The sequence below is a fragment of the Stegodyphus dumicola genome, chromosome 10 (genome assembly GCF_044657685.1).
Source record: "Stegodyphus dumicola isolate Sdum_Otavi_A_Nest chromosome 10, ASM4465768v1".
NCBI lineage: Eukaryota > Metazoa > Arthropoda > Arachnida > Araneae > Eresidae > Stegodyphus > Stegodyphus dumicola.
The window spans coordinates 15,071,154-15,087,169 of NC_140777.1; the positions used below are offsets into that span (position 1 = coordinate 15,071,154).

General features: G+C 33.6%; 1 protein-coding gene across 2 annotated transcripts in view; it reads left to right on the top strand.

Annotated features, from left to right (window-relative positions):
• The window catches only part of LOC118187151 (limulus clotting factor C-like), a 120,891-nt gene that overhangs the window by 23,122 nt on the left and 81,753 nt on the right, over nucleotides 1-16,016 (top strand). Inside the window, exons 2-4 of one of the 2 annotated variants that reach the window (XM_035357356.2) lie at nucleotides 5,700-5,880; nucleotides 12,534-12,697; nucleotides 15,353-15,445. In XM_035357356.2, the coding sequence (XP_035213247.1) occupies nucleotides 5,700-5,880; nucleotides 12,534-12,697; nucleotides 15,353-15,445 (438 nt within the window). The remainder of the gene's footprint in view (nucleotides 1-5,699; nucleotides 5,881-12,533; nucleotides 12,698-15,352; nucleotides 15,446-16,016) is intronic. The other variant, XM_035357357.2, reaches the window with a different exon arrangement.

A 16,016-nucleotide genomic window follows, 5' to 3' on the forward strand; every position in this document is an offset into this window, starting at 1 on the left:
AAAAAAGTGAAAAAGCAAATTTAAATTCTAAAAAAAGGAAAAAAGCCAAAATAATTTAAAAATATGCAAATATGTAAAAGATTTAATTCTCGAACTAATCTACAATATCATTTAAATTCAGAAGCATAAGCAAATCAAGTGCAAAATCTATCCATGAAAATAAATCTACTAATTTAATAAATTAAAATTAAACAATTTTTTTAAAAAATGCATTTGTGAATGATCGTAGAGTAGGCAGTAGACAGACTTATCAAGGGGAAGTTGCCTCCAAACCTAACTCTCCAATCATTCAATTCGTGTTTCGTCATTCATGCAGGCAAGTGTAAAAGTCAAAACCAAAAGTAATTCCAATAAAGTGGTACCTTTAGAAATTAACATTTAAGTATTAACATTTAAGAATTAAAGTTCAAAAAGGAAAATACTAATTAAGTCTTTTGAGAAACAAGCAAGTAAAGTCAAGAATTAAACTTTTTCTTAAAAAATTAAATTTTTTTAAAAATTAATTTTTTATAAAATAATAAAAAAATCTAGAAACCAATGTATTTTAGAAATCCTTGTCTACAGAAACTTCCCCTACACGAATATGCATATCAATAAAAAGAAACTATAAAAGAACTATACATAATCCATATAAACCAATAAGAAATAAAAAAACAAAAGAAATAAAAAGAACTAATTCACAATTTTTAAAATTTTAAAATTTTTAAAATATATATATATTTAAAAATATAATTTCATATTTAGAAAATACTTAGATACTACATAAAAAAATTTAAAAAAAATACTTAAAGCAAGTAAATAGTAAGTTTTAATTCTAACTTACCTACTATATGAGTGTTGGGGTCTGCAAAAGTGTTGTGAAAGAGAAGTAAGTGTGTTCTTCAAATTATATAGATGGAGCTTATGTAGGTAAAGTTGAGTGTCAAGCTGCTATCTTTGTTATAGTAAAAATTTTTTTTGTAAATATTAATATTAATTAAATTAAATTAAATTAAAAATCCTAAAGGTAGTAATATCAATTATTTAGGAAGTTAAGTAACTGATTGTTTAAATATAAAATAAAGAGGGTGCATTTTTAACTGTTTAAAATATTTATTATAAACTTAGAATATTATATCTTACAGAGCACTGCAATGCTAACAGTTATATTTTTAATACGTATCCAAACACGTTGCCATTCACAAGTTACTAAATACTAAATGTTAAATGTTGCCTTTTACAAATTGCTAAACATTAAATGCTAGAAATAATATTACATTTTGAGCATTTAAATTTTACATAACAATGTAATACATACAAACATATTTTATAAATTATTAATTCCAAAGTTTATATTACGTAATATATGAAGAATATGTAAATATTCTTAAATTTTTTTTGTCCTGTTAAAATTAAAAATTCTTAAATTATTTATTTATTTTGCATGGAATAGTTGTCTCAAACTCAAACTGCATGCAGGCCGAATGCATGATTTGAAATTACCTAACGGACCTAAATATTTTTGAACAAATATAAAGTTTTCTTTTAACAAAATATTTTTTTTTTAAATTAAAAATTTTATTTTCTAAATATTTATCGAAACATACATATACAGTAATAACAATGATTCAACGGAAAATATTTAAATTAACAACTATTTTTTGACGGAAATCTAATTTGCGGTATCTGCAAGAAATTTCTATTGATTATTCTTATAATTCAAACATACTTAAGCTTACATACTTACTTACAAATATGTATTTGAAACAATTTTAATACGCTGAATTAACCACTAAATAATTAACCCTTAGGGCTCCACACGTTTTTGTACCACTGCCTACCAGCAACTCCGGCACATTTTCGCAGAGGAATGCAGCATCCAGAATATCTGCTTAAATCTCTTTCTTGTAAATATTTTACTAAAGAAAGGGATGTGACTATTCTCCTTAACTGACCAATAATCCTGCATATTCGCCAGGGGTATCTTACCCATATTGATAATAACTCCAGTAAAAGCCCAAAACTCATCCTCTTTCACCGCACGCCACGTTTTCCAAATAGAATTACTAGATATTTCTTTATTCTTTAGCACATTTTCTGCATAATTGTTGGTTTCTTTTATAATTTCATTTACCAGTTCGTTTGCGAAAAATAATTTGAAATATTGTGACGGCTGTACAATATTCGTAGGAATTTGCAGTCCAGTGACCTTTGCCGATATATTAAAATGTATTCTATCCGGAATATCTAATTCTTCTGTAACATCGCGCCATTCATCTAAGCCTTCCAGTGACTCTTCGCTTTCACTTTCAATAACTACCATTCGTCGTCTCCTTGGTAATATAATTTCGGAACCACTACTTGAAGTGTCAGAATTACAATCAACATTGTCTTCCACAATATCTTCTAACAACGAAAAATCAAACACATCTTCACTATCACTCAACTCTATATTCTCTTCACAATAATTATTTTTCTCCATGTTGCTAACCATAAAATGGGTCAAATAATGTTTCCATCGTAACAGTAGCGAGACTGAGCACGTTTTAACTACAGATAACAATTGCCAAGCCGACGATTCCGTAACATCTTAAGCCTAATCATGCTAAAAACATTGGGCTCTGCAGCGGAGCCTACGGAGTTACGAAACAAATGACGGGCGGCTCCGTAGCGGAGCCAACGGAGCACTAAGGGTTAACTTATAATATAATAAAAATAAAGGTATACTTACATACTACACCGTCGACCAGTAAAGCTAACTGCCATCGAACCATGGAAGTGGGCGGAGATACTAACAGAACTGCGCCAATCATTCCTGCAGAATTCTAAAGAAACGGATACCTATTTATTTAATAACAAATAAGTATATATATATGTGTAATAATAAAATTCCATTGTAAGAATACACTTAAAATTCTAACTGTATGTTCTTTTCATTTTTAATGGCGATGTTCTCTTACTTGAAAGTACGTGGAATTAAATCCACAGCCCCGTAGTCAAGTTGTTTTTCCCGCCTTTTCTACACGTACAGTTATAGAATGTTCTCGAGATATTTAAAGCGAACTGGATTGGCTGACGAGGCTGACGTCATTTCTTGGAAGCTCCGCTTTTCCAGAGGCTATAAAAAGACTCGCAAAAGGAATATCGGGGCTTTTTCTTAAATGTCACGATGCAGTAAACTACATACAAAAAGTTATTAGTAATTCTTTTTATTTACTCCAGATATCTGATTTTTGTAACTGCTATTTCTCCTGAATAATAATAAATGGATCCTGTTTTTTAAAACTATCGTCTGATTATTTAAGCTACGACTAAAGCTGATACATCACATATATATATATATATATATATAAGTATTATTCAACCTGCTTCATTTCTGAGCTTTGTCAGAAGGCTTCCGTCGATTTCTACTATTTTGTTAGGCCTTCCGATTTCATGGGAAATCCTTTTAGAAAGCCACGAGTACAAATTTTCCCCAGGTTAAATGTTCCAATATATTCTTATTTTGTCGGACATATTCAACTGACCACATGGTGTTCATTAATACACACCTTTTTTGATGTTAAGATTGCATAACTGTGACAGTAACTGCATGCTGCTCTGTAAAAGGCAGATTCCAAATTTTAATTACTTTTTTCGAAATGCGGAAAAAAGTACAGAAATAATAGTTAATTACATTTTTGTCCATTAAACAAGAGGTGGCTTATCGAGAATCATTCGGAGTTACATCAAGCTAAAGCGCAGATATATAAATGTGTTGGTACGTCCCACATATACATAATTGGCCCTAAATCGTACTGCCTGGCTACAGTTTTGCGGTCGACGGGATAATGCGTAAGTACCAAAATAAAAAAGTTCCAAAATATTTCAGGGTGGGGCGAAACTTGAGTTTAAATAATTATAACCCATCCCTTTCTTTTATTTATCAAATTTTTCTTCGAGTTATACCGGGAAAATACATATATTTGTATGTATATAATTATAAACTACTTTTTGTCTTGCTACAAATTTCAGTTATAACACCGGACGGTGTTCCGTTCTGACTATATTTTGATAAAAGTTTTAGTGATAGTGAAAATCGAAGTGCATATCTAAAATTACATGAATGCATAGAAACACGAAAGTGCATGAATGCATAGAAGGAAAACTTTACTCCTTCACAAGATTTTGGTTACTTTTTCTGTCTTTTTTGGATTGCACAAGCTTCACTCTTTACTGTCATGATACTGTAAAGAGTTTCTGGCTAACACTGTACAGTATCAGGGCCGGTGTTAGGTATTTTGCCGCCCGGTGCAATCTCTGCGGGTCCTAAATTTTGATGGCCAGTGCATCCCTAAATTAAAAAAATGTTATCACCCTTGAATTCTGCAGCGCCTAAATTCTAAAAATTTTTCATCTGTAAATGTTGCTGCTATGTGCTTTCCAAAATTCTGAGAAATGTGCCGTCCCGAATTTTTTCCTCCTGGTGCGTCCCACCGGTTGCGCTGGCTCTGGCGCTAATCCTGTACGGCGCTAAGGAAAAGAGCATTATTTCAGAGATATTTCACTTATTTTACACTTTATACAAAAGTAATGCTTAACCTACCATAAGCGGGGTAAGTTGGCGCCAAACACTTTTCCTTTGCAATGTCTTCACATCGCTGTTTCATTTCGCAGTTGCCATTTGCAAAAAGAAAAGGCGATGTAAAATCTAACATCGCCAAACAAAAATGAAGCTAAATAAAACACAAGCACAAATTACTGCAAACTAAAACATAAATGTAAAATAAACTATAAAATGTTCAAGTCCCCAACATGAAACTAAAAATTACAAAAATGCGAATATAAATTACTACAAAAATACAAAAATAATACATACCAAATGTCTCTTTATTCGCAACCAAAAATTTTACGTCTACAAAATACGTGATACGTAATTAAAAAAAAAAATTCTTGAAACTTACTAATATGTTCACAAAAATCTTTATTTCCAAGTTAACACAAAGACCCCCAAATAAAATCATCAAAATCTTCAAAAATATCGCAATCATTTGAAATAACTTCAATCGGCATAAGATGTTCTATTCCTTCTCAGTCGGAGAACTTATAATTTTAAGTTTCAGTGCTGCTTTTCAATATCCTGGACAAACTAATTTAACATCCTCCAGAAATATAATTATTTTTTATCCTTCTGAATGGATGCACACTAAACCACTTTCGTTCAACACTTTAAACATTCCACATCTCTCGGTTGACACATGCAAGAAAAAACAAAACAAAAAATAATTAACTGACCTGAAAAATATTAACTAAATAAAATTAAATGAAAACATTCATAAATTATAAACTACACGTCATCTGAAATCCAACGTTTTCCCATCAACAACAGCTTAACCTCCTGCAAGTATTAAACAGTACAACTTTTAGAAATGAACACAATACTTCAAAATTAAATTTTTTAAAAAAGTCTTCTGGCTACACTAAACTCACATTCATTACAATCACCGAAATAAAGCTCTATGTTTGCCACAAGAAAGCATACAGCCATAAACCTCAACCCATTCGAAATCGCACCATTTATTATTATTATTTATTTTATTCGAAATCGCGCCATTATTTTATTGTCCAATAGAGTTTTAAAAAATGGCACTTTTGTGCTTAACTATAAAACAGACATTTTATGATCACGTGTAATGCAAGTATCTAAGACCCAATTTTACAACTTTCTTTGTGTTGTGCAGGTTATGTCTTCCTGGCATCTTTGACCATCTGTGAATGCCACCTTATTTTGAAGGATGGATTTGTCGGCGTTGGTATCGACTTGTCAAAATTACGTACAAATAAAGATAAATGCCCTCCCAGTGAAAACATCACATGTCCATGCAGCACCAGAGGGGCAGTTGTTACTCTCGCCGTTCCAGTGTAAGTAATATCATATCCAGAGAGATTTGTCGAGAATGCAAGGCTCTGAGCTCCTAGTAATTCTTACATAATTAATGGATAATAAATTATTAATTACGTAAGCTAATGTTTCTTCAAAGATTTAGCGATAATCTTAATATTATTGCTAATTGCTTAAAGGACAGTTTCCATCGAATGTTCTATTAAATACCGGTATAATGAAAAAATATTTCTAAAACACTCAGAAGAGATTTGTCCTAAGAAATAATGCTCGTAATGAATTTTTCAGTAGATAATTTGTTAAAAGATTTTGTACCAAAAGTGTGAAATATATTCAGATGAGATTGCTTAAGAATTTTCGGTGTGTATCTGGCTGTGATTAAAGAGCCTGTTCATGGCGAACACTAAGAACATAATTCTACCTTATGCCAACCTATATACATAGGTAAGAGAGGTAATGTTTTCAGTAAGCACGAATAAGCTCGAACTACCCTCCCCACTTTCCCCTCCCCGGGAGTCGACGCGAAGAATTCTGTGAAGCTATTTTCTAGGATCTGTACCTAGGTAGTCTAGGCCACGGGGGTATAAAATTACGATCCTGGTGGTTCTAGAACCCCAAAGGAAGATCGTTTTATACGGTTGGACTGAGGGGGGGGGATTTGTCCTGTGAAGAGAGAGGTAAGAACTCTGTACTCCGCCACGCGGTGGCCCACCTGATGAGGGTGGCTTTCTGGTGAGGAGAGAGGTAAGAACTTTGTACTCCGCCAGGCGGTTGGCCCACTTGAGGGGGGTAAGAAATCTGCACTTCGCCAGGCGGTTGGCTCACCTGAGAGGGGTGGCTTTCTGGTGAGGAGAGAGGTAAGAACTCTGTATTTCGCCAGGCGGTTGGCCCACCTGAGGCGGGTGGCTTTCTAGTGAGGGGAGAGGTAAGAACTGTGTACTTCGCCAGGCGGTTGGACCACCTGAGGGGGATGGCTTTCTGGCGAGGAGAGGGGTAAGAGCTGTGTACTTCGCCAGGCGGTTGGACCACCTGAGGGGGGTGGCTTTTGGTGAGAGAGAGGTAAGAACTCTGTATTCCGTTTGGTGTGGTTGGCCCATGGGGATAAGGGTCTGAGCCCGCGTAATACTGGCAAGAGCATTTAAACGACCAGTCAGATCTCCAGGCGTGCATGTTCCCCGCCGCTGTGAAATTTGGAACAGGAATGGTGACCCCGCGCGCCCGAGAGATACCATTGTTTATGTGAATTTTCAAAGTCTGCCATCTTGTGCTGGGTCCCCGGGGAGTAGCGAAAGGTGAACAATAATCCTTTGGGGGAACAATGACTGGCGTTCCACCCCTTGTCAAATATAGGGGCTTCTCAGCTGGATCTAGTCCGCGTAGTGTCTAAATGACGGAACACGTAGGCAAATACTATTACCCTTCCCATAACAGGTTTTGGCTATTTTGACAATGATGTCTGTGTATCTGTCTACGTCTGAGTATGTGTATGTGTGTCTGAACTAGAAGTGGTACTTTATATTAAAACCCATCACAGTTTTTAGTACACAAGCGAAAGTGGTACTTTACCTGAAACTCATAAGAGATTTTAATGAAAAACCGTATTAAAATATAATCCAAAACTTTTCGGTTATAGTGGTTTTAGTTTTAGTTTTGGTAAAACTTTTATGTCAATAAGAACAAACATTTTAGATTTGGGAAAAAATTGATAAACGGGACGTGATACTTTGCCAAAACAGATTTTCGTAAAATCTGTATATTGTGAAGTAATGTAAAACTTCCCAAATCTTCTATTTAAAACTCGTATATGACTGAGAACAGCATAGTATACTTTAATTGTATATGATAAACCGGAAGTGATATTTTACAAGGAACTAATGGAAAAGTAAAAAATCTTCATAATAAGAGTTTAGCCATAAGTAATGCTTTACTTAAAGCTCGTTACTGTTTAAAATAAATAATTCAATCTAGGGTCATAAGCAAACCTTACTGCAACTTAGCATAGTTATTTATCACCAAAGAGAAAATGATAAATAAATGGGGAAGCGTACGGTGAGAGAAGGGAATTCTAGAAATCGTTGCTGGTTTCGATGCCAAACGACTTGTGCAAGTCGTCGATATGTGTGGTCATGTCTGATTCAAGAGCTTCAGTTCCTTTTACGAAATTAATCTGAGGGAACTTAAACTTCTGCAGTCAGACAAAGGACAGCGATTCAATCAAAACACCCTTTCATTGTTTATGACTTTATATGAAGGAAAATCATTAAGTAAACCGCAAAAGGCAGTTATAAAATAACCGTAGCTAGATACTCACCTGAAAACTATTTTTTGTTCCCCAGCATAGTCTTCATAATTGTTTATACACTTGTGCCGTCGTTTCATCAGTACTTCAACCCCATCTGGATATAATTCTTTGGGTTGTTTTCTCAGTTACGTTAGGTCTTCATCTTGAACCTCGTCATCATCTGCAGAAGCCTATGCCTCCAAGATGTTGTAGAGGTTACTTTAAGTTTCTAACAGTTATTTTAAGTTTAAACATGCTTTACTGTCTATTCTCGTTTCCCATCTACTATTCCCGACCAGAAAACATTTCTAAGGTGACCATCCGCGGTTGCAGATAATATTAAAAAGTGTCTATTAGCTAATAAAATTATTATAGATACTGAAATTGGACATAAAGTACTCACAAGTAAGGCCTTTCAACAAGAGAATGAGAATGAGGATATTATTCACCCAATGACACGATTTGGATTATTTTATGATTTTGAGTTTCCTTCTGGTGGCGAAATACACGTTTTGATCAGATGGTTCTGGAATGGATGGCGGAGCGGGTAGCGGTGTGGTCATTTATTTTCATGGAGTAGAAATAGACAACGTGAGAATAAACCAATGAATTCGGTTTATCAAGCAGAACTATACGCACTGACAAAGGCTTTGAACTAGATTAATAAAAAATTAACAGTTCGATGTTTTATAAATATTTATACCGATACCCTACCTGCGTTTCAGGCATTCGCCCAACCAGATTATAAAAATCGACTGATAAGTGAAATAAAAGGCTTCTTTAAAAAAGCTGAAAGAAAACATATTGTTAAATGACACTGGTGAAAGCACACAGTGGACTTGTCAGAAATGAAAGAGCGGACACCCTTGCTAAAATGGCGGCACTTGGGGATGGGAACGATAATTTTGATATCGAAGATTCAAGAAAAAAGACCATTGCTGAAATGGAAAACTGGATTTATACAGAATGGAATTTTTGCTGGGAGTCGTCTAATAAGAAAAAAAGAGTTGATGAAAAATATAAAGTTAAACAAGAAGATGAATATTTTAAATTAATGTTGATATAAATCAGGTACTAACTAGTCATGGGCGTTCCCGGCTTATTTGAATCGGTTCGATCTACAGAATAATGATAAATGCTTAATTTGTGATAGGTCTGGGGACGCCAGGCACTTCATCGGTGAGTGTACGCTTACCCGGAGTGCAAGAGAGAAATATAGGAAGAGTTTTAAGGAAGATTTTAAAAGGAACTATTTAAATTTGAAAGATTTTTCAGAAACAATAATGAAGATTATAAATACGAACAAAGATAGAGTTGGAATTCAGCACTGAGATTCAGATTTATTTTGGACTTTATATGTCCCCCCTTATATATATATATATATATATATATATATATATATAAATAGGATTTGCCAGACAGAAAAATATATATATATATTTTTCTGTCTGGCCAATCCTATTTTTTGATTATACGGCCGGCTTGTGCCGGCTAGGAGGATCAGGGCTCTGCCCTTATAATAATAATAATAATAATATAATATTCGTCTTATGAAATGCAGTTACCTTATACTGCATGCTTATTAGCGATGTTCAGTACTGTAATATAATTAGAGTATGTACCATAATAATTTCCTATTTTCTGATCTCTTTCATTGGTGGTCGCCATGAGAAGTTTCGGTGTAGTTTCATTTTTGAAATTACTGAGTGAACTTATTTAATAATACAGCTGAAATAGAGAGAGATTACATCAATTTTAATAAATGGTTTTAAAGAAACTTTAGTAATAATGTAGTATGTAATCTACCGATTTTTGTTAGCTATTGATGTCTTAAATGGCAGAACAAAAATTCGTTGTTATTTTAATCACTTCGTTTTGCTGCCATTTAACCTCAAATTCGAATTTAAAAATAGCGTTTTAGTATTGCCATCTAATAAATAATAACTAACTAAAAGCGGTAGATCGCATATTACATAATTACACAAATTTTTAATTGCAAATTTAACATCCTTTCTTACTGCGTAGATTTGTCCACTAAAAACATTCCAGATTTGCATTACTTTCCAAAAAGTACCCTGGATATTGCATTTCATTAATTGTATTCTTAAAATGTTTACATTGAAGTGCATTAACCTGTAGTAAATCTCGATGACTAAGATTGCATTCTCTATTAGAATTGCTCATTAGCATTACACATATTACTCATAATGCTTATATTTATACTTAATAGTTCAACTTTTTTATGTTCTAACTTTTTGTAGGCGTCTATATTATTCTCTTTCGCGTTTATAAGCCTTATTGCGTCTTTTTCGTACTTATCAGCATTGTTGCATAACATCTGCATGAAATTTAAAATATCAATTTAAAATATAAATTGTATCAGGTTTCCTTACCAATGTGCTGAAACATATATTTATTTTATGTGTTTTATGTTATTCAAGAAACGTAATGCACAGAATCCTATTGCATATGGCATGCCATAATGCACTTGGGTCTAGCAATAGAATAAAAAAAAACTAAGCTCACTGAGCCGTGTAATAGAGTGGATATATTTAAGTAATTTTGGGGCAGCCGATTGCAACCAAAAAGGGAAGTGCACAATTACATGTTATAGTAGTCCTATATATAAAATTTTAACGTTCTGAGGCTACTCGTTTTTGAGTTATGCGAGATACTTACATATGTACATAGGTACAGACGTCACGAAAAAATATCTTCTGAATCCATTTTAAATCCGTTTTATAATTCATTTGGGGAAAAAGAGTCCTTTATTCTGTCCTTACGTCACGCAAATACATAATTTTTGCGTCACAGATGTCACGCATAAACATTGCATTCGATAGCGGTCAAAATGGATATTTTCGGTGAAATATTTTTTTCCCCAATGGCAGATTCTGAACAATTACAAATGTAACTCAGTCCATTAACCTATTACAAGGCCAGATGTAGTGGTCTCTTTATTATGGAGGCACCTAATAGGTGTGCCCAATCGCCTTTCCAATGAAGGGACGGACAGTTACAACCATGCTTTCTCCGGGGTCAGGGAAGCTGACTTTTTGGCGAAATATGATACCCGAACCGTTATGAATGATACGTTATATTATATTGAATTTTAATATTATGCTTTATTTTATTATTACATATTATTTTCAAATTATAATATATTTTACCTTAATTTTGAATGCTTTTAGTTACTGATTTGAATTTAACTAAATATCACGCAGTATATTTTAACGTTTCTAGAAGCTGTGTTTAATAACAAAAGCTTTTTTCTTTTAAAATTTAAGCATTTTAAAATTAAGCATAAGGGCTCATACACCTTAAACCTCTTATGAGCTTCAAATTATGTGACTGTTGCAACAATTGAGATATTTTATTTATTTTAAAAGTGATTACCTCCAACCTTTTACAGCTGACTACATAATATAGCTATTTTGGAAAATAGTAACCAGAAAGTTTGTGTTGCCACAAATATTTTTGTAATTTAATACGCTTTGTGACAAAATGTTTCGTCATTTTTCCACCTTGCGCGCATGATATTTTAAAATGGCTAATGGTACATACTTGAAATTGGATGGAATTCTTTATATGGGCACTATTTTCTAACTGAACCAAAAATCTGATAAATATTTTAATATTAAAATATTTTATGCACGAAAACATTACAGATTTTTTAATAAAATACATTTTATAAACTCAACTCCAAATAAAATAAAAATTTAACATGAAATTCTCAGTTTTGTTTTGATTTACAGTATTTTCCAAATGTTATAAAAGCTATATATAAACTATGGAATTTAACAATGCAACAGACAATTTTAAACTGTGCGAGCAAGGTAGAAACATGACGAAAATTTTTGTCACAAAGCGGATTAAATTACAAAAATATTTGTGGCAACACAAACTTTCTGATTACGATTTCAGAAAGCAGCTATATTATGTAGTGAGCCATAAAAAGTTGGAAGTAATTACTTTTAAAATAAGCAAGTTATCTCAATTCTTGCAACAGTCACATATTCGAAGATCATAAGGGGTTTAAGGTGTATGAGCCCCCTTAATACATTCAGTGATATACAATAAGTAAACAAGTATCATAAGCATAATATAGGCATGTGAAAAAAAAATATGTCTCGACGGCGAATCGGCCCGACGCGACGTCGAATACGACGGCGGTGACAGTCCCAATCCCATGCAGTTTATTTGTAAACAAGCTTCTTATTAAATAAGAGAGTCTTAATATAATTATCATAAAACTTCAATATTCAGATAAGTGCATCGCAAGATCATGGGTGTCTAGTAGAGAGGTTGTGGGTGCATTGAAAGTAGCAAAAGGTTTGGAATAGTTGTTTTGCATTGTTCGATGATTCTCAGCTTTTAAATATCATTTTACAGATGCAGCTATTCTCATCGCTGGAAAATAACTTGCAAACCCTGCAATAAATTGAAAGAAAGTGATGTTTGTCCTAAATACCAAGCCTGTAAACAATGCCATGCTGATGGAGGTGACAGCTGTGCCACTTGTCCAGATGGTAAATTTGGAACATGGTGTGAAAATGGTAAGCTGAATTTTAATTTGAATACTTCTAAAAGCTCTGTAAAAGCCCAGTAAAAGAAGTTCGAGTTTACCCTGCAACAGAAGCTTTTATTTCCGACTGTAGGAAGTCGATACATCTTGTTATCATTCGAAAACAAAAGTTGCCAAAAGTGGTTTTGAAGTTTTCCAATATGGTCGACAGTTGTGAGAATTCGCTTTATTATCCAAATTCGAACAAATAAGTAAGCACTTGAATCCAGGATTAATAACATGGAAGACGTGGGAATGATTTAGCTATAATACACTTCGAATGGCGAAACATATATTATATTTCAATTAACGATTGAGTGGCACCAGCAGTATGGGGCCGAGCATTGTCATGGAGCAACACAATTCCTTTACTGAGCATTCCTCTTCGTTTGTTTTGAATGGCACGCCGTAGTTTTGTTAAAGTCTCACAATATCGTGCCGCATTAATGGTTTCACCTCTGGGAAGAAATTCAGTAAGCAAAACGCCTTTGCTATCCCAGAAGACAGTGCACATTTTTTGTGATGACATTGTCACTTTGAACTTTTGTTTTTTCAGAGAATGAGTGTGTCTCCACTCCATCGATTGTTGTTTCGATTCTGGTGGGAAATGACACACCCAAGTTTCATCACCTGTCACAATTTGGTTAAAAACGTTTTCTCCCTCATCACTGTACCGCTTGAGAAATGTCAGGGCACTACCAAGTCGCTTTGTTTTGTGAACATCAGTGAGCATTTTTGGAACCCATTGGGAACACAGTTTGCGATAATTCAAGCGGTCAGACACAATTTCGAACAAAACAGTACGTGAAATTTGTGGAAATGCCTCTGAAATAGTTGTCATTGTGAAGCGTCTGTTCTCATGAATTGCTTCATCAACTTTCCTTACCAAATCATCGGTGACAACAGAAGGCCGACCACTCCGAGCCTCGGCGTGGACATTTGTTCGACCTGCATTAAACATTCTTACCCACTTTCTCACCATTCCATCACTTATCGCGTATTCACCGTAAACTTCTGTCACTTGACGATAAATTTCGGCCCGTTTAACATTCCTCGCGTTCAAAAATTTAATCACGGCACGAATCTCACAGTCAGCGGGAGAATTAATTGTCTTAAACATTTTGAATGTGCACAGTAAACTGAAAACACAACATAGAGCAACCAAAATGGCGACAATTGAAAGTCAGTGAACAAGAAAGACTAGTGCGCATGCGCGGGACGCCTACCACAGCGCTGCGACGGCGCTAGAATGAAACGGTACTTAGTTTCCGTAATTTAATCTTTTACATATTCTTTATTTTTCTTACATATATATTTATATTTCTTACATACAGAAGGAATTTAATACAAATTTTTATTTACTATAATATTCTGTTTATTGTTTATTAATATTAGTATTTATTTCTATATAATTACAATAATAATTAAAAAGGAATACTCCTGTTAAAATTCTTATATATATCTATATCTATATATATATAGATATAGATATATGTATATATATAGAAGGGATTTAATATAAGTTTCTATTTATCCTGTAATACAATTTTGTCAGCAATTTATTTAAAATAATAACATAATTGGACAGAATTTATTTCTTACGTCAATTTATTAAAAATAGCAACCTATATAAAACACACTGGAAAATTCTATTTATTATTTTTCCTATTAGAATTTTGTTAGCAGTTTACTAAAATTTATATAGAAATATATCGGAAAATTAATTTTTTACAGACTCTTTCTGGTGGTTACAGTTCAGCAATTGCTACTAATCATGCCTCAAACATCAGTTATAGCTTCTTTTTCCGTTGATTGAAGATTACCTTTACTCTAGTAAGCATAATAAGTATTTTAAATGAAAAATTGCTGCACTGACACAATGCAATCACGGATAACAAAAAGATTTTTAGTTTGTTTCTCGCACATGCGCAGATGGGTAACTTTTTATATTTCGTCAATGCGGAAACATTTCAAGTAAACCTTCTAGCCAAGGCCGCTACTGAAGACAAGTACCGTATTCATAATTTACAAGTGCACATCAGTATAGCCACCGAGGAAGGGGTTGGTAGAAATATTGCTGGAAGCCCATTGGTCCATTCTAGAAGCCACTCCCTCAGTGGCGATACAGATGTGCACTTACGGAAATATGCGTACCGTATGATGTGGAGTATGTTTGACGATAGTGAAGTTAAATTACATAAATGCAATGCACACTGAGATATAAAAACTGTATGTTTAGATTGCAAAGTATTGCTATCATAAAAAAAATATACATATTCAAGTTACAGGGAAGCAGAAATAAAGATATCTTAGAAGATATTGATAATGTTAATATTACAATGTAATCTTATTGGAATGTAAGTTCATTTTAAAAAAATAATGTTGTGATCGTTACCTGTAGTTTATCCACGGCTGCTTTTCATTAGTTATGTTTTTACTGTAACCGCGTCCTTCGGAAATTAAATTAATCCTATAATTTTTCCCTTTTGATTTTCGCACGATAAAAGGAGTAAAAAAAAAGGGGGGGATACTGTACACAGTTTGCACCTTTAATATGATTGTTACAAATGAATACAGTCAGGTTAAACATCTATAGATACCGTGTATATGTGTTATTACTTAATTCATGTGATTAATTATCTTTCAGTTTGTACTTGCGTCAATGGAGGTGTCTGCGAACGGGACGGCAAGTGTATCTGCTCTCAGGGTTATGAAGGACGAAACTGTGAAAGGAAGAAAGGTAATTTTTTGAAAGAAACTAATTATCAGTGAAACCAGCCCATGTATTTAGTTAAAATTACTGCTAGTCTAATGGTTATTATTATTATTAATTCAAAGCGTCAATTTGCCAAGAAGGGCTATTAATTTCGTTTTGACATTTTGCGCAGGTGTACTGTAAACGGAGTATCACTTTCCAAGCTGTTGCCACCAAATATTAGAGCCCTGCATTATATTTAGAGAAATTAACAAAGGTACTTAGAGACATCAAATTTTGTATAACGTGGTCCTCCACTCGAATACGGACATCTGGAAGCCCGAATTTGGAATTGTTTTAATATTTGTTTCATGTTTCTAACAAATTTTTTATTAACAAACTCAATGATTTCAAAGCGAGCAATGGCAAAACTCTGTACAAGGAAAATACATATATCTAGCGCGCGAGACTGTTTATCGGAGATTCTAGAGATATGCTCTTTTGAAATTACTTTGCAATATTGTTGTTGAACTGAATTTTATGATTTAAGTGCGAAGAACATGATATTTAATAAATAAAGGTAACACACAAAACGTTAAAAACGCCTTTTTGGATG